This window comes from Neomonachus schauinslandi, chromosome 4, assembly GCF_002201575.2.
Source record: "Neomonachus schauinslandi chromosome 4, ASM220157v2, whole genome shotgun sequence".
Taxonomy (NCBI): Eukaryota; Metazoa; Chordata; class Mammalia; order Carnivora; family Phocidae; genus Neomonachus; species Neomonachus schauinslandi.
The window spans coordinates 12,008,101-12,027,355 of record NC_058406.1 but is presented as its reverse complement, the minus strand read 5'-3'; the positions used below and the strand labels follow the sequence as shown (position 1 = coordinate 12,027,355).

Genomic DNA, 19,255 nt, shown 5'->3' with positions numbered 1-19,255 from the left:
ATTTGCAAATGACACTACAGATAAATGACACTACTGGGTGGCTGGTATCCAAGATCTATAAAGAACTTCTCAAACTCAACACCCAAAAAACAAATAATCACATCAAAAAAATGGGCAGACGACATGAACAGACACTTCTCCAAAGAACACATACAAATGGCTAACCGACACATTTAAAGATGTTCAACATCATTAGCCATCAGGGAAATTCAAATCAAAACCACATTGAGATACCACCTTACACCAGTTAGAATGGCAAAAATTGACAAGGCAAGAAACAACAAATGTTGGAGAGGTTGTGGAGAAAGGGGAACCCTTTTACACTGTTGGTGGGAATGCAAATTGGTATAGCCACTTTGGAAAACAGTGTGGAGATTCCTCAAAAATTTAAAAATAGAGCTACCCTATGACCCAGCAATTGCACTACTGGGTATTTGCCCCAAAGACACAGATGTAGTGAAAAGAAGGACCATATGCACCCCAATGTTCATAGCAGCAATGTCCACAATAGCCAAACTGTGGAAAGAGCCGAGATGCCCTTCAACAGATGAATGGATAAAGAAGATGTGGTCCATATATGCAATGGAATATTACTCAGCCATCAGAAAGGACGAATACCCAACATTTGCATCAACATGGATGGAACTGGAGGAGATTATGCTAAGTGAAATAAGTCAAACAGAGAAAGACAATTATCATATGGTTTCACTTATTTATGGGGAACGTAAGGAATAGCATGGAGGAGGATATTAGGAGAAGGAAGGGAAAAATGAAGGAGGGGGGAAATCAGAGGGGGAGACGAACCATGAGAGACTATAGACTCTGGGAATCAAACTGAGGGTTTTAGAGGGGAAGGGGGGAGGGGATGGGTATTAAGGAGGGCACGTATTGCATGGAGCACTGGGTGTTATACACAAACAATGAATCATGGAACACTACATCAAAAACTAATGATGTACTGTATGGTGACTAACATAACATAATAAAAAAAATTATAAAAAAAAAAATCCTCTGTGCTCTGCCTATTTATCCCTCCTTCCCCCAACCTCTGGCAACCACTGATCTTTTACTGTTGCCGTAGTTTTGTCTTTTCCAGAATGTCATACAGTCAGGATCATACAGTATGTAGCCTTTTCAAATTGGCTTCTTTCTTAGTAATATGCACTTTGAGTTTCCTCCATGTCTTTTCATGGCTTGATAGCTCATTTCTTTTTAGCACTGAATAATATTCCATTGTCTGGATGGGCCACAGTTTCTTTATCCATTCACGTACTGAAAGACTTCTTGGTTGCTTCCAAGTTTTGGCAATTATGAACAAAGATGCTATAAACATCGGTGGGCAAATTTTGTGTGGACATAAGTTTTCAACCTCTTTGGGTAAATACCAAGGAGTAGGAATGCTGAACCATATGGGAAGAGTATGTTTAGTTTTGTAGGAAACCACCAAACTGTCTTCCAAAGTGCCTGTACCATTTTGCATCATCACCAGCGAGGAAATGAGAGTTCCTGTTCTCCCACATCCTCTCCAGCATTTGGTGCTCTCAGTGTTCTGGATTTTGGCCATTCTAATAGGTGTGAAGTGGCATCTCATGGTTGTTTTAATTTGCATTGCCGGGATGACATATCATGTGGAGGCCTACCTGCCATCTGTGTACCTTCTTTGGTGAGGTGTCTGTTAAGATTTTCAGCCCAGGGGCGCCTGGGTGGCTCAGTCGTTAAGCGTCTGCCTTCAGCTCAGGTCATGATCCCGGGGTCCTGGGATCGAGCCGCGCATCGGGCTCCCTGCTCAGTGGGAAGCCTGCTTCTCCTTCTCCCACTCCCCCTGCTTGTGTTCCTGCTCTCACTATCTCTGTCAAATAAATAAATAAATAAATAAATAAATAAATAAATAAATAAATAAAGATTATTGGCCCATTTTTCAACTAGGTTGTTTGTTGTTGTTGTTCTTTGTATGTTTTGGATAACAATCTTTTATCAGATGTATCTTTTGTAAATATTTTCTCTTAGTCTGTGGTTTGTCTTTTTTTATTCACTTCACAGTCCTTTTTTAGAGCAGAACTTTTAAATTTTAATAAAGTCCAACTTATCAATTCTTTCTTTTCTTTTCTGGATTATGCCTTTTTAAAAAATATTTTATTTGTGGGCGCCTGGGTGGCTCAGTCATTAAGCGTCTGCCTTTGGCTCAGGTCATGATCTCAGGGTCCTGGGATCGAGCCGCGCATCGGGCTCCCTGCTCGGCGGGAAGCCTGCTTCTCCCTCTCCCACTCCCCCTGCTTGTGTTTCTGCTCTCACTATGTCTCTCTCTGTCAAATAAATAAATAAAATCTTTTTAAAAAATTTTATTTGTATGACAGAAGGCAGACGCTTAATGACTGAGCCACCCAGGCACCCCTGGATTATGCCTTTTGTATTTTATCTAAAAAGTCATTGCCAAGGTCATCTAGGGTTTCTCCTATATTACCTTCTGAGAATTTTATAGTTTTCTGTTTCATATTTAGGTCTATGACCTATTCTGAGTTAATTTTTGTGAAGGATGTAGGGCCTATGTCTAGATTCCTTTTTTGGATGTAGACGTCCAGTTGTTCCAGCACCATTTGTTGAAAAAACTACTTTTTTTTCCACAGTATTGCCTTTGCTTTTTGTCAAAGGTCAGTTGATTATATTTATGTGGATCCATTTCTGGGTTCTCTATTCTGTTCCATTTATTTATTTCTCTATTCCTTTGCCAATACCACACTGTCTTGATTATAGCTTTATAATAAGTCTTTATAATATAGTTTCAGCCTTCCAACTTTATTCTTCTCCTTCAATACTGTGTTAGCTATTCTGAGTTTTTTACCTCTCCTTATAAACTTTAGAATCAGTTCGTCAATATCCACAAAATGGGATTGCATTGAATCTCTAGATCAAGCTGGGAAGAACTGACATCTTGACAATGTTGAATCTTCTTATCCATGAACATGGAATATCTCTCCAATTATTTACTTCTTTGTTTTCTTTCATCAGTGTCTTGTGGTTTCCTCATATAAATATTATACATATTTTATTAGATTTATACCTAAGTATAAATTTAATTTGGGGGAGTGCAAATGTAAATGGTACTGTTTTTAAATTTCAAACTCCACTTGTTTGTTGCTGGTATGTAGGAAAATGATGGACTTTTCTACATTAACACTGTATTCTATAGCCTTGACATAATTGCTTGTTGGTTTTAGAAGGGTTTTTTGTTGTTGTTGTTGTTAATTCATTTGGACTTTCTACATAGATGATCTTGTCACCTGCAAATGAAGACAGGTTTCTTTCTTTCTTTCCAATTGATATCTCTCTTATTTCCCTTTCTAGTCTCATTGCATTTGCTAGGAATTTTAGTATGATGTTGAAAAGCAGTGGTGAGTGAGGACATCTTTGCCTTTCTCCTGATTTTAGTGGGAAAGCTGCAAGTTTCTCACCATTAGGTCAATGCTAGCCGTAGGTTTTTTGTTGATAGACTTTATCAGGTTGAGGAAATTCCTCTCTAAGTTTATTGAGAGTTTTATCATAAATAGCTGTTTGCATCTTTTAAAAGAAGATGACACAGGCATCTTTATGCCCTTATTTAAGCAAGACATAATACCAGTAAACATTAAAGAAAAGATTGTAAGTTCAACTAGATGAGAATAAATAACTTCTGTTCCTCAAATGACACTATAAAGTGAAAAGACGTAGCATAATCTACAGAGAAGATATTCACGACATAAAACCAAAAAGGCTTAGCACCTAGAATATATAAAGAACTTGGGTTAATCAATATGAAAAAGATAACTCAATAGAAAAAAATAGCCAAAGATATGAACAGACATTCAGAGAGCTTGCAACGGAAAAGGATAATAAACATGTGAAGAGGCACTCCATCTCACTCATAAGTAAGGAAATGAAAATATCCAGGCTATAGTGGAACAGGGGCATACACCGGCTGGATTGGTGAAAAATAACACTGTGGACAATACAATTCAAAGGCAACTCTAACACTGCTCATGGGAGTGTGAAGTTTACCATTCTGTAAAACAACTTGGTGTTCTCTTACGAAGTCAGACATCGGCCCGCTCCAAACCCAGCAATCCACCGCAAGGCAGACACCCCAGAGTATCCCTGGCACGTGTCCGCCAGGAGACATGTCCGGGAACGTTCAGCGCAGTCCTTTCTGCAACAGTGAGTGACCCACAAATCGTGGGGGGACTAGGGCTTTGTAGCAGATTCACACCACAACGGAGGCTCCCTGGAGAGGCAGAGCTTGCTCCCCAAGGTCGCAAAGACATGAGTGTTATGGTTGTGTTTTCTATTTTTATTTTTGCCATAAAGTTCTTAATCTCTGTATCAAAAGCTACATGTATTCCTTATAGAGAATTAGGAAAACACTGGAAAAGTCTGTGATAGGCAGACTTCAAAGATGGCCCCCAACAATCCCCACCTCTGGTGCTCATGCCCTCGTGTAAATCCCTCCTCGGGAAGGTGGGAAGGGCCTTGTGACGGCCTTCTAGCCAATGGGAAATGGCTAAAGGAATGAGCTGTCCATTCTATGATAAGGTTACAAAAGACGTCTTCTCTCTCTCTCTCTTTCTCTCTCTCTCTCTCTCTCTCTCTCTGTCTCTCTCTCTCTCTCTCTGTCTCCCCTCTCCTTGGCTTCCTCATCTTGATGGAGTAAGCTGCGGACAATGACATGGGTAAGCTTGGAAGCGGAGCCTGCCTCAGCCAAGCCTCAACATGACTACAGCTGCGCTGGCATCTTGACCACGGCCACTGAGACCCAAGGCAGAGGACCCAGCTAAGCCACACAGGAGTCCTGCCCCACAGAAACGGTAAGATAATAACCACTACTGTTTCAAGCCGCTGGGTTTGGGGGCAATTTGTCCCACAGTGATCGATAGCTAATATAGGACTAACAAGGAAGACAGGAGGAAAGAGGCAGATAGGGAGGAAGGAAGGAGGGAAGGAGGAGGGAAGGAGGGAGGGAGGGAAGGAGGGAAGGAGGGGAGGGAGGGAAGGAGAAAAGGAAGGGAGGGAGGGAAGGAGGGAAGGAAGGAAGGAAGGAAGGAAGGAAGGAAGGAAGGAAGGAAGGAAGGAAGGAAGGAAGGAAGGAAAGAAAGAAAAATTGCCTAGAAAAGAATGCAATCTTACCACTTAGGGACAATCATTGATGAACATTTTGATTATTTTTTTTTCATTTTTTTAAAATTTTTTTATTCTTATGTTAATCCCCATACATTACATCATTAGTTTTAGATGTAGTGTTCCATGATTCATTGTTCGTGCATAACACCCAGTGCTCCACGCTGAATGTGCCCTCCTCAATACCCATCACCAGGCTAACCCATCCTCCCACCCCCCTCCCCTCTAGAACCCTCAGTTTGTTTTTCAGAGTCCATCGTCTCTCATGGTTCGTCTACCCCTCCGATTTCTCCCCCTTCATTCTTCCCCTCCTGCTACCTTCTTCTTCTTCTTCTTCTTCTTTTTTTTCTTAACATATATGGCATTATTTGTTTCAGAGGTACAGATCTGAGATTCAACAGTCTTGCACAATTCACAGCGCTTACCAGAGCACATACCCTTCCCAGTGTCTATCACCCAGTCACCCCATCCCTTCCACCCCACCCCCCACTCCAGCAACCTTCAGTTTGTTTCCTGCGATTAAGAATTCCTCATATCAGTGAGGTCATATGATACATGTCTTTCTCTGTTTGACTTATTTCGCTCAACATAATACCCTCCAGTTCCATCCATGTCATTGCAAATGGCAAGATCTCATTCCTTTTGATGGCTGCATAATATTCCATTGTATATATATACACCACATCTTCTTTATCCATTCATCTGTCGATGGACATCTTGGCTCTTTCCACAGTTTGGCTATTGTGGACATTGCTGCTATAAACATCGGGGTGCACGTACCCTTTCGGATCCCTACTTTTGTATCTTTTGTATCCCAGTAGTGCAGTTGCTGGATCATATGGTAGCTCTATTTTCAACTTTTTGAGGAACCTCCATACTGTTTTCCAGAGTGGCTGCACCAGCTTGCATTCCCACCAACGGTGTAGGAGGGTTCCCCTCTCTCCACATCCCCGCCAACATCTGTCGTTTCCTGACTTGTTAATTTTAGCCATTCTGACTGGTGTGAGGTGGTGTCTCATTGAGGTTTTGATTTGGATTTCCCTGATGCCGAGCGATATTGAGCACTTTTTCATGTGTCTGTTGGCCATTTGGATGTCTTCTTTGGAAAAATGTCTGTTCATGTCTTCTGCCCATTTCTTGATTGGATTCTTTGTTCTTTGGGTGTTGAGTTTGATGAGTTCTTTATAGATTTTGGATACCAGCCCTTTATCTGATATGTCATTTGCAAATATCTTCTCCCATTCTGTCAGTTGTCTTTTGGTTTTGTTGACTGTTTCCTTTGCTTTGCAAAAGCTTTTTATCTTGATGAAGTCCCAATAGTTCATTTTTGCCCTTGCTTCCCTTGCCTTTGGCAATGTTTCTAGGAAGAAGTTGCTTCAGCTGAGGTCGAAGAGGTTGCTGCCTGTGTTCTCCTTTAGGATTTTGATGGACTCCTGTCTCACATTGAGGTCTTTCAAACATTTGGAGTCTATTTTTGTGTGTGGTGTAAGGAAATGGTCCAGTTTCATTCTTCTGCATGTGGCTATCCAGTTTTCCCAACACCATTTGTTGAAGAGACTGTCTTTTTTCCATTGGACATTCTTTCCTGCTTTGTCAAAGATTAGTTGACCATAGAGTTGAGGGTCCATTTCTGGGCTCTCTATTCTGTTCCATTGATCTATGTGCCTGTTTTTGTGCCAGTACCATACTGTCTTGATGATGACAGCTTTGTAATAGAGATGGAAGTCCGGAATTGTGATGCTGCCGGCTTTGCTTTTCTTTTTCAACATTCCTCTGGCTATGCGGGGTCTTTTCTGGTTCCATACAAATTTTAGGATTATTTGTTCCATTTCTTTGAAAAAAGTGGATGGTATTTTGATGGGGATTGCATTGAATGTGTAGATTGCTCTAGGTAGCATTGACATCTTCACAATATTTGTTCTTCCAATCCATGAGCATGGAAAGTTTTTCCATTTCTTTGTGTCTTCCTCAATTTCTTTCATGAGTATTTTATAGTTTTCTGAGTACAGATCCTTTGCCTCTTTGGTTAGATTTATTCCTAGGTATCTTATGGTTTTGGGTGCAATTGTAAATGGGATCGACTCCTTAATTTCTCTTTCTTCTGTCTTGTTGTTGGTGTATAGGAATGCCACTGACTTCTGTGCATTGATTTTATATCCTGCCACTTTACTGAATTCCTGTATGAGTTCTAGCAGTTTTGGGGTGGAGTCTTTTGGGTTTTCCACATAAAGTATCATATCATCTGCAAAGAGTGAGAGTTTGACTTCTTCTTTGCCAATTTGGATGCCTTTTATTTCTTTTTGTTGTCTGATTGCTGTGGCTAGGACTTCCAATACTATGTTGAATAGCAGTGGTGAAAGTGGACATCCCTGCCACGTTCCTGACCTTAGGGGGAAAGCTCTCAGTTTTTCCCCATTGAGAATGATACTCGCTGTAGGTTTTTCATAGATGGCTTTTATGATATTGAGGTATGTACCCTCTATGCCTATACTCTGAAGAGTTTTGATCAAGAAAGGATGCTGTACTTTGTCAAATGCTTTTTCTGCATCTATTGAGAGGATCATATGATTCTTGTTCTTTCTTTTGTTAATGTATTGTATCACGTTGATTGATTTGCGGATGTTGAACCAACCTTGCAGCCCAGGGATAAATCCCACTTGGTCGTGGTGAATAATCCTTTTAAGGTACTGTTGGATCCTATTGGCTAGTATTTTGGTGAGAATTTTTGCATCCATGTTCATCAGGGATATTGGTCTGTAATTCTCCTTTTTGATGGGGTCTTTGTCTGGTTTTGGGATCAAGGTAATGCTGGCCTCATAAAATGAGTTTGGAAGTTTTCCTTCCATTTCTATTTTTTGGAACAGTTTCAGAAGAATAGGTATTAATTCTTCTTGAAATGTTTGGTAGAATTCCCCTGGGAAGCCATCTGGCCCTGGGCTTTTGTTTTTTGGGAGATTTTTGATGACTGCTTCAATTTCCTTAGTGGTTATAGGTCTGTGCAGGTTTTCTATTTCTTCCTGGTTCAGTTTTGGTAGTTGATACATCTCTAGGAATGCATCCATTTCTTCCAGGTTATCTAATTTGCTGGCATAGAGTTGCTCATAATATGTTCTTAAAATTGTTTGTATTTCTTTGGTGTTGGTTGTGATCTCTCCTCTTTCATTCATGATTTTGTTGATTTGGGTCATTTCTCTTTTCTTTTTGATAAGTCTGACCAGGGGTTTATCAATCTTGTTAATTCTTTCAAAGAACCAGCTCCTGGTTTCATTGATCTGTTCTACTGTTCTTTTGGTTTCTATTTCATTGATTTCTTTTTTTTTTTTTAAAGATTTTTATTTATTTATTTGAGACAGAGAGAATGAGAGAGAGAGAGCACATGAGATGGGGGAGGGTCAGAGGCAGAAGCAGGCTCCCTGCCGAGCAGGGAGCCCGATACGGGACTCGATCCAGGGACTCCAGGATCATGACCTGAGCCAAAGGCAGTCGCTTAACCAACTGAGCCACCCAGGTGCCCATCTATTTCATTGATTTCTGCTCTGATCTTTATTATTTCTCTTCTCCTGCTGGGTTTAGGCTTTATTTGCTGTTCTTTCTCCAGCTCCTTTAGGTGTAGGGTTAGGTTGTGTACTTGAGACCTTTCTTGTTTCTTGAGAAAGGCTTGTATTGCTATATACTTTCCTCTTAGGACTGCCTTTGCTGCATCCCAAAGATTTTGAATAGTTGTGTTTTCATTTTCATTGGTTCCCATGAATTTTTTAAATTCTTCTTTAATTTCCTGGTTGACCCATTCATTCTTCAGTAGGATGCTCTTTAGCCTCCATGTATTTGAGTTCTTTCCGACTTTCCTCTTGTGATTGAGTTCTAGTTTCAAAGCATTGTGGTCTGAAAATAGGCAGGGAATGATCCCAATCTTTTGGTAGCAGTTGAGACCTGATTTATGACCTAGGATGTGATCTATTCTGGAGAATGTTCCATGGGCACTAGAGAAGAATGTGTATTCCGTTGCTTTGGGATGGAATGTTCTGAATGTGTCTGTGAAGTCCATTTGGTCCAGTGTGTCATTTAAAGTCTTTATTTCCTTGTTGATCTTTTGCTTAGACGATCTGTCCATTTCAGTGAGGGGGGTGTTAAAGTCCCCCACTATTATTGTATTGTGTTTCTTTGCTTTTGTTATTAATTGCCTTATATAATTGGCTGCTCCCATGTTAGGGGCATAGATATTTACAATTGTTAGATCTTCTTGTTGGATAGACCCTTTAAGTAGGATATAGTGTCCTTCCTCATCTCTTATTACAGTCTTTGGTTTAAAATCTAATTTGTCTGATATAAGGATTGCCACCCCAGCTTTCTTTTGGTGTCCATTAGCATGGTAAATGGTTTTCCATCCCCTCACTTTCAATCTGGGGGTGTCTTTGGTTCTAAAATGAGTCTCTTGCAGACAGCGTATCGATGGGTCTTGTTTTTTAATCCAGTCTGATAGCCTGTGTCTTTTGATTGGGGCATTTAGCCCATTTACATTCAGGGTAACTATTGAAAGATAGGCATTTAGTGCCACTGTATTGCCTGTAAGGTGACTGTTACTGTATATTGTCTGTGTTCCTTTCTGGTCTATGTTGCTTTTAGGGTCTCTCTTTGCTTAGAGGACCCCTTTCAAGATTTCTTGTAGGGCTGGTTTTTGTGTTTGCAAATTCCTTTAGTTTTTGTTTGTCCTGGAAGCTTTTTATCTCTCCTTCAATTTTCAATGACAGCCTAGCTGGATATAGTATTCTTGGCTGCATATTTTTCTCATTTAATGCTCTGAATGTATCCTGCCAGTCCTTTCTGGCCTGCCAGGTCTCTGTGGATAGGTCTGTTGCCAATCTAATGTTTCTACCATTGTAGGTTACATATCTCTTCTCCCGAGCTGCTTTCAGGATTTTCTCTTTGTCTATGAGACTCATAAGTTTTACTATTAGATGTCGGGGTGTTGACCTATTTTTCTTGATTTTGAGAGGGGTTCTCTGTGCTTCCTGGATTTTGATGCCTGTTTCCTTCCCCAGTTTAGGGAAGTTCTCTGCTATAATTTGCTCCATTATACTTTCTGCCCCTCTCTCTCTTTCTTCTTCTTCTGGGATCCCAATTATTCTAATGTTGTTTCATCTTATGGGATCGCTTATCTCTCGAATTCTGCCCTCGTGATCCAGTAGTTGTTTATCTCTCTTTTTCTCAGCTTCTTTATTTTCCATCATTTGGTCTTCTATATCACTGATTCTCTCTTCTGCCTCATTTATCCTAGCAGTTAGTGCCCCCATATTACATTTTGATTATTTTTTTTCAGGAGACAAATTTTTTAAGTCATTTTTGAAGAACCAAGAAGTAGATGAAACCAACACTCTCCTAGTCTCTGTTCCCAATTTCCTTTCATGTGGTGCCCACATCCACACCCACCCCACCCCCATCCCCAGCTCAGGCCCTCATGCCATCCACACAAAGTCAAGCTCAAGTTCTTAGCCTTCAGGAACGGCGAGCATTTATAGAGCATTCACACTGCTCCAGGCCCCGTACGCATTCTTTCCATACATCGGCTCATTCAGTTTTCACCATCAACATGCCAGGTAGGTGCTGAGCTTCTCTCCATTTCACAGGTGAGGGAACTGAGGCAGAGGGCTGAAGACACCTCCCCAAGCTCAGCTTTAGGCATTGCACTTCTCTGCTCTGTCAGAGAAGGGTCGGTCGGCATGGTGCCAGCGCCCTTCATACACCGGCCCCGCCCCTACATTCTCCCCACACTGCAGGCACACTGAGCCCCTCATGGCACCCCTACACCTGCCCCAGGTTGCGTGGCCACGCTGTGTGCCAGACCTTCAGCTGGGGGAACGGGTGGTGGGGGTGGGGGCAAGCTCTGGGGTCCCAGGGGCTCCTGGCTAGGAGGAGGGTGATTTCCTCAGCCGGAGGATCTGGGGTCCCATTGCGGACTCCCCCAAGTCTTCCTTGACAAGGACACCAATCCACATCTACTGAACTCCACTAATGGGTGTCCCTGCCTGTCCCCACCCCTCGGTGTAGGCACTGGCTTTACCACGTGCTCCCAGCCTGGTCCGCCTACAATGGGGGCGAGGAGCAGGATGGCTGGGTTGTCATTCCCTAGGGGGACACTGACCTGGGCCTTGGTGCGCTGACTCTCTGGATTGGGGAGATAGCCAGGGTCAGTGTGGACAGAGTCCTTGAACTACCCCTCCCACTGCACCGCACAGCCCAGCGCAGGGGCCCTATCTGTCTATACCAGCCAGCCAGGTATACCAACCACGGCTCAGGCCTCTGGCTCCAGCCCCCGGAGCAGCCTGTGCTCAGACACTTGCCTGCAGGCCAGTAGGGGTGCCCCACGGGAAGTCCCAGGCCAGCCCGGGGGACGGGGGCCGGGGGGTGCAGCAGGCCGTCTCCGAGGGCTGGAGAGTGGTGGACCAGCTTGGGCCACTCCGGACAGGCTACATGACTTGGGTCATGAGGGAAGCCTGGTCTCATGGAAATGAGGTTTCCTCGCTTCCTAGGTTGTTGTGAGGTTTGGGGGCCACTCAGTAGTGACAGGGCACTCAGCCTGTGCCCGACAAGAGTTCCTGGCTGAGGGGCACCGCACTGGAACCAGGGGCCTTTCTGCGGGTTACACACTGACCTGGACAGACCGAAATGTAGGAAACGCCCTTGTTTCTCTGCCAAAGTCTGTGCACAGCTGTTCAAGTTCATGCCCACAAAGCCGAGGTGAGAAGCCAGGCCTCCCCAGCCGCCCAGGTGCCATGGCAGGAGGAGGGGACAAGAGAGGGACACGCTGTGTGTTTGGTACAGCAGGAAAATGAAGAAGGGACCCAATCAACAATGGGAAGACTGAGACTGGGGACCAAGGTGGGGGCAGCCACAGTGCCTGGCCTGTGGCCTGTTCACTCGGCTCGCTCGGCCCCACATGGCTTCCTCACCAGGGGCGGGGAGAAGGGTGCAGACCGGCGGGTCTGCCACCTGCCAGGGCTTGATAACCACCCTCTCTGCCAGAGGGGGAAACTGAGGCTCAGAGCAGTGAGGCCCAGCTGGGAAGTGGCGCCACTGGGATTGGACCTGGAATGTATGTTCTTTCCTTTGGCTGTTTTCCAGGCCCTCTCAGGTCCCTAAACAAGGGACTTTCATAAACAGAAGGGGGTTTTCACTGTGAATGGGGGGAGCAACCATGCGTGCTGTTATAAGACAATCCGGAGCTGATCTTCCTGTAATTTCTGCAGAGGCAGCACTGAGAGCTTGAGCCCCAGACAAGTGACCGCATCCCTCCAACTCCTGAATTCAGCATTACCTTCCCAACGGTCCCAGGCTGGATAGCACCTAGCGTCTGCAACTCTCACATTCAGTGGCTCACACAATCCTTACGGGAAGGGGGACTGCTCTGCGGACACTCAGCTGGCCATGTGTGGTTTAAGCCTCACCACACCCCAGCAGCGTGCATGTTAATGTTCCCATTTTACAGATGGGTAAACTGAGGCTCAGAGACTTGCCCATGCTCCCTGCTTTCACACTGAGTGGCCATCTGCTGAGAAGGAGACACTGGGAGGAAGAGGACAAACCCCCTGACTGCAGCATCAGAACGCCCGCCGTCTTCCGTGGTTGGCAACTTCCGGACCTCCACACCCATTCCAGGCCTTCCAAGCCCTCTGGAAGCTGTGTGAGCTCCACCAACCGGGCAGCAGTGCCCAGAGAGGCCAGTGCCACAGCACTCAAGAGGCCATGGGTGCTAGGGAAGCAAGTGAGTTTGGGGTCAGACAGTCCTGGGTTTGAATTTCCTGGCTTTGTCACCTTGAATTTGCATGACCCTGAAACCTCAGTTCACTCATCTCTAAAATGGGCATGATGTTCATGAGAAATCACAGGAGGACCTGGCACACAGTAGCCGGGGTCATGATACCTCCCTGACTCCAGCCACAAGCATCACAGAAAGCCCTCGACGGGTTTCAATATTCATCTCAAGTCAGTGGGATTCTGTCTGAATATAATCAATGTGCTTCCCATTACAGGAAAAGAACTTTCCAAATGCAGGATGAAAATCACAAGCAGCGTTTGTAAGGGCAGCTCTGGACGTGGTGCCCACCCCCCTGGGTCTGTTCCTGCCTCTATGGCCCTTTGTACCCCTGGGGGCTCTGAGCCCAGTGGCAGAGGGCATGGCTAGGGCAGGGGTGTGGAACACATGTGTGCTGGGAGGAGGTCAGGGGAGCAGCGCTGTGGAGGAGGTGGTGCCAACCCCATCCGTGTTTCCGCAAGAGAATTCAGGCCACAGTCAGGCTGGTGGCTGCACAGGAGGTGGGATGACGGTGCAGGCCGGGGGGCTGTTAAGAGCAGGTAGGAAGCACAGGGGCGGGGTCCCAGAGCCAGGCTGCCTGCGTTTGAATCCTGGCTCCCTCACCTACGAGCCGTGGTGGCTTCTGGGGCTTACTGGACCTCGCAGAGCCTCAGCTATCCCTTCTGTAAAATGGGAAGAAGAGCCCTGCCTGCCTCATAAGGCTGATGAATGAGTTATGTGTAGGCAGTGGGGTGGAAACGTCAGCCGTTGTCGTGGGAAGTGGGCGGCGTATGGAATGTCTCACTGAAGGAGGAGCTCACTCTCAGAAGAGTCAGGTGGCTTCAGATGACATCGGCCTGTCTCTCTCCTTCATCCCTCGACCTCTCTGTCTCCTGCCTCCCTTCCACAGCTCCAGACGGCCCCCCACCCCAGACTTTTACTGCTACTCTACCATGGCCCAGGGTCCGACAGCCAGTGACACTTTGAAAGAAATGTCCCAGACACTCGTGTGGGCACCATACTAGGACCACAGATGTCCAGCCTGGGAGGAAGGAAGCCGGGGGCCACTACTATTACTGATGACAAGGACACTAACCATGTGCACTTGTCGAGCGTCGCTAGACCATTTTGTGTAACCAGAGCCTGGTGCAGGCTCGGCACATAGTAGGTGTTCAGTTGGCATTTGTTGGGTGGATGGATGGACGGATGGATGAATAACCACCAGCAATATGTCCAGCTATGTGCTAAGTAATTACACACTTCCATGGTCTTTCACGTTTAATCCCTCCAACCACCCTATGGAGCGGGTATTACCCCATTTCACAGATGAGGGACCTGAGGCTCAGTTGGCCAAGGCCCCCCAGATGGCCAACAGCAGGGACAGGTTTCCCGCATCAGCCTCTCCCACGCCAGAGCCTGTCCCATCACACGTGGGTTATTACGCACCCGTGGAGGGAGGCTTGGCTGAGAGGTGGGGAGGTAACAAACTGCATCAGCAACCAGGTGTGGGTCATGAAGTCTAGGGCCTAGCCTTCCTTCCAGGGCACACCTGCTGTGTGACCTCAGGCAAGTCACACACCCTCTCTGAGCTCCATTGCCTCAATGCTGAAAGGAGAGGGTCCTGTCTGCCCTGTGATAATTCATCTGTGGTGAGGCCCTGGGGAACCCTCGCCTTGAGTCCAGGCTCATCCCAGGACCACTCAGGTCTAACCCCTCCAGCTTCTCCCCGGGCAACAGCTACAGAGGCTGCAGCCCGAAGCCTGAGCCAACCACATGTCCTGTGTCGTCAGTGGGCCTGTCCCCCGTCCCCAGAATGTCCCTGCTCACCCGTAGACATCCAGCGGAGTCTCGGTGCCCAGCACACACACGGCATAGATGGACTGCCCCGGGGTCACGTGGATCACTGCGCCCTGGGCCATAGTCCCGCCAGCCTGTCCCTCCAGTTGCAGGAATTCCCTTGGCTGGTTCCTTTATATGGCCCAGCAGAGCCATGAGTCAGCACCTGTGGTTTACAGGCCGCTTAGCCCCTCCCCACTCAGCTCCCAGGGCGTGTACTCTCTCCACTCTCCCAGCCCAGGAGCTGCCCCTCTGACCCTCGTGAGTGTCAATGCCAGAGTCATGGCCGGCTGGCTCTGTCAGTCTCCTGGGAAGGGCCAGGGGCTCAGGAAGCCTGGGGGTGCAGGTCTGGGTCCTCATGTCACAGCCCCCTGCGCGCGTGGGGCCGTGAACACCTGGGTCCATCTAACATGGGTATCAGAGAGGAAGAGGCAAGAAATGCAGGGAGCTCGGGAGATTGTAGCTAGGAGGTCACCCCTGGGCTACACACTCGAGGACCAAGCTGGCTTGGGACGGGTCTTCCCAGGCTGGGCCACCCATGTGACAGCTCACCTTCTTGGGTCTCTTCTGTGCATCAGGTAGCTCTCTCTGCCCCTCACGTGGACTGACCCACTGAGGCAGGCTTGTGGGGTAAACGCCATCATTATTCCCCCACCTGGTCCTCGCGGCAGCTGTCTGAGGTCACAGTCACTATGATTCCCATGTTACAGAAGAAACTGAGGCACAGAGAAGCCAAGTAATACTCACAAGGCTCCACAACGGGTAGATTTGGCGTCCGGGCCCCAGACCACCTTCTTGAGGCTCGGAGCCCATCTTCTGTGCCAGCAGATGATGTGGCCACCTGACGCTCCAGCACGTCCACACAGCAGGTCTTAACAAACCCACTTTCTCCAGCTGGTCACAGGATTAGGACTAGTTTGAGCTTCGGATGGAAGCTGGGGGAGGGGGCTGTCCACTGCCAGACTTGAGAAGGCCCTCACCACCAGATCCGGTCATCCTGGGCACGGGAGACTGAGGCACAGAGAGGGCTGTGGCATGCCCCCTGTCACACAGCAAGTCAGCCGCAGGGGCCGGGCTCTACCCCAAGCATAAGGTCTCCTGGGGTGATTTTCTATCTTTCCTTTTTCCCCCGTTTTTCTTCAGCATTTGGGGGTTTGCATTGGCTATGAATAAGCCGCAGAGAGAACAAACCTAAAGTAGTTTTATTAAATCCACAAATATTTCTTGATTGCCTACTGTTTGCTAGGTCCTTTTCGGGGCGCTGAGGATACAAAGTGAACAAAGACAAATATCCTGCCTTCACAGAGCTTTTGTTACTAGAAAGAGATAGCCAATAGGCAATAAATATAATAAGGAATTACATAGTATGTTAGCATTGTGGAAAAGTGAAACAATAGGGCATGGCAAGGGGTGGATTGCCATTTCAAATAGGGTGGTCCAAGGAGGGGACATCTGAGCAGACTAGAGGGAGGTGACAATGTGGATATTTGGGGGAGAAGATGCAAAGGCCCTGAGGCAGGGACATGCCTGGGGAGGGGCTGGAAGGCAGTGGAGGAGGAGGAGGGAGGGAGGGCAGGGCTAGGAGGTGGGGGCGCGGGTCACAAAAGGCCTTGCAGGAGTTGTGAGGACTTTGGCATCTACCCCAAGTGACATGGGGAGACATGGGGATATTTTGAGCAGAGGAGGCCCACAGTCTGATCTGTCTGGTTGCTGCGGGAGAATCAACCGCGGGGAGACCAGTGAGGAGGTTGCTGCCCTCCGGCAGGTGGTAGGAGATGGGGCACAGGGCACGGTGCTGGCCGTGGAGGAGGCGAGAAGCAGTTAGGTTCTGGACATACCCTGACAGTACAGCCAGTAGGATTTGCAGGTGGGCCGGATGGGGGGCATCAGCAAAAGCGAGGAATCAAGGAGTTCTCCAAGGTCCAGGGAGGCCTGAGCCCCTGGAGGAACGGAGCTGGCACCAACTGAGAGGGAGGAGGGGGGGGGGGGGGGGGGGAAGGGCTGCAGGCGGTGTGGCTATCAGGAGTTTGGTCCTGGCCATGCCGAGTGTGAGCTGTCTATTCGAGTCTGTGTGGGGACGCCCTGTAGGCTGTTGGTTGGACACATGATTCTGGGGTTTGAGAGGATCAGGCTGGGAATGATAAATCTGTGGGATGTCAACATCTAGAGCTTCTCTGGGGAATGAGCGTGGACAGACAAAGGAGAAGCCCCCGGATCCTCCACCCGAAACCGAGAGGAGCCACCTGCAGGAAGGGACGCAAGAGAGGTGCATTCCTGCTGTTTGCTATTTCACAGGGTGGCGCCTCGTCAAACACCCACGCCTGCACGCCCGCACACAGGGAAAGCAGCCGTCCTTCGGAAGCAAAGCCTTTTTGCAGACTCACGGGCTCTGGCGTGGCAGGGCAGGGACGAAAGGCTCTGCAATTGGCAGGGGGGCCAAGGGCAGACAGACCCGCAGGGAGCACGGGCACCGCCCGCCCCAGCAGCTCCAGGTGCATCACTGCCCTGCTGCTCCCCGTCAGAGTTCGGCTGCATCACAAAACAGCCTAGGTTGGGGGCTTAAACAACAGAAATGTATTTTCTCACAGTTCTGGAGGCTGGGAGTCCTGGATCATGGTGCCAGCGCGGTGGTGTTCTGGGGGGGACCCTCCTCCTGGCTTGCAGATGGCTGTCTTCTTGCTGTGCTCTGGCATGACAGGGGGAGAGAGGAGAGAGAGACACGGACAGAGCTAGTTCTCTGGTGTCTCTTTAGGGAAGCCCACCCTCACAACGGATTACCTACCGTGACCCCCTCTCCAAAAACCACGTTGGGGGGGTTAGGGCTTCAACTTAGGAATTTGGGGGGAGCCACGATTCAGTCCGCAGCACTGTTGGACGCAGAGGCTGTTTGCGGATTTCTGGTATATAAACCACGTTTCGATGCATAAATTGCCTCCGTGTCTGGGCACCTGGGTGAATCGGTCAGTTAGGCATCCGACTCTTGGTTTCAGCTCAGGTCATGATCTCAGGGTCGTGGGATCGAGCCCCGTGTTGGGCTCCATGCTCAGCGCAGGGTGTGCTTGGGATTCTTCTTCCCTCTCCCTCTACCCCTCCGCCTGCCCTCTCTCTCTCTCTCTCTTTCTCAAATAAATAAATAAAATATTTTAAAAAACCAACAAATTGTGTCCATGGCTGTGGCTATTTTGCAGGAACTTCATGGGTTGATCTTTGCTCCTCTTTATTCCCTTACAGGGCATTTTGTTTTTTTCCTGAAATTTGTTACAGCTTATCATTATGTGTGTGTGTTTAAATGTCTGTCCCCGAATCAACCATGAGGGCAGGGCCTCTCTAGGTTTCAGTTGCACCTCCGGTGCCTAGAAAAGCTCCTGACTCCTAGTAGGTGCTCACTAAACACTGTGGCTGAAGACCAGAGTGTTGTTCTCTGGCACCCAGCCCAGCACTGGACCCAGGGCAGGGCCCCTGAGACAACTTCCTACAAGGATCCCTCAGAACCCAGCCTGGTTGTTACCTCATGGAAGGCATTGACCTTGGGAAGTTTGGGAAGCAAACTGTCTAGTACATGAGGGCAGCTGGCTCAAAGCCTAGGCCAGAAACGCCACAGGAAGGGGCCCCTCTCCCCGCAGAAAAGCAGAATCACTGGTGGGGCTGCTCAGTGGAGGAAGCAAGGCTGTGTTGGGGTTGCCCAATGCCCTCTGGCACCTGGGCCCCAGCAACTGGCCTGGATATATGCCCTTCCTCCAGGAGATTGTGATGACATCATTTTGGGAGGACGCACTGGCATCAGGGCCTCTCCCTGAGCCCCCAGGACTGGGTGTAGGGTTGCACTGTGTTTGGAGTGGATGGCTGAGCCATTCCTTCAGTGCTCTTCGCTTACAGATAGAGTTCAAATCCATTTATGTAGCTCTTCACTCAACAAATACTTATCAAATGCCTCCTAAGAGTCTGGCACTCTCTTAGAGGCTAGGTTAGGCTTTATTTAAAATAGATTTACAAGGACCCAGGGTGATAACAGAGACCACGGTCTATTATGCATCCGCTACGGGCCAAACTTGTCACCAGGTCCTTGGCTATATTATTTCCAGTTATCAAGATAACCCAGTGGGCAGGACTTATGATCTCGTTTCTAAAGAGGAGTGGAGCCCCGTGTTCAAGGTCACCTGGCTCCTGAACAGGTTTCAAACCCAGCTTTCCCTAATGTGCTCTGCTCTCTGGTACAGTCCTTGCCCCACGCCAGGCCACTGACACTGATCCTTGCATAGACTTTAATGTCTGACTTACGCTCTCCCCACTTTCCAGATGAGGAAATCGAGTCTTGGAAGGCTTACATAACTTGCCCAAGGTTATGCAGACCAGAAGTGGTGACACTTGGATCTAACTTTGTCCCTTGTCCCACTCTGCCTGCCACGCAGCTGCCTCCTGTTCAGGTCACTTGGCCGATGGGTTCTGAAACCCCTTCCAGCACAAAGAACCCCCAACTTCTCCATA

The 19,255-nt window shown here is 47.6% G+C and overlaps 1 protein-coding gene across 1 annotated transcript in view; it reads right to left on the bottom strand.

The window, feature by feature from the left end:
* The window catches only part of PADI4 (peptidyl arginine deiminase 4), a 41,982-nt gene extending 27,129 nt beyond the window's left edge, over nucleotides 1–14,853 (bottom strand). Inside the window, 1 exon segment of the mRNA XM_021683498.1 lies at nucleotides 14,762–14,853. Coding sequence (XP_021539173.1) covers nucleotides 14,762–14,853 — 92 coding nt within the window.
* Between the last annotated feature and the right edge of the window lie 4,402 nt (nucleotides 14,854–19,255).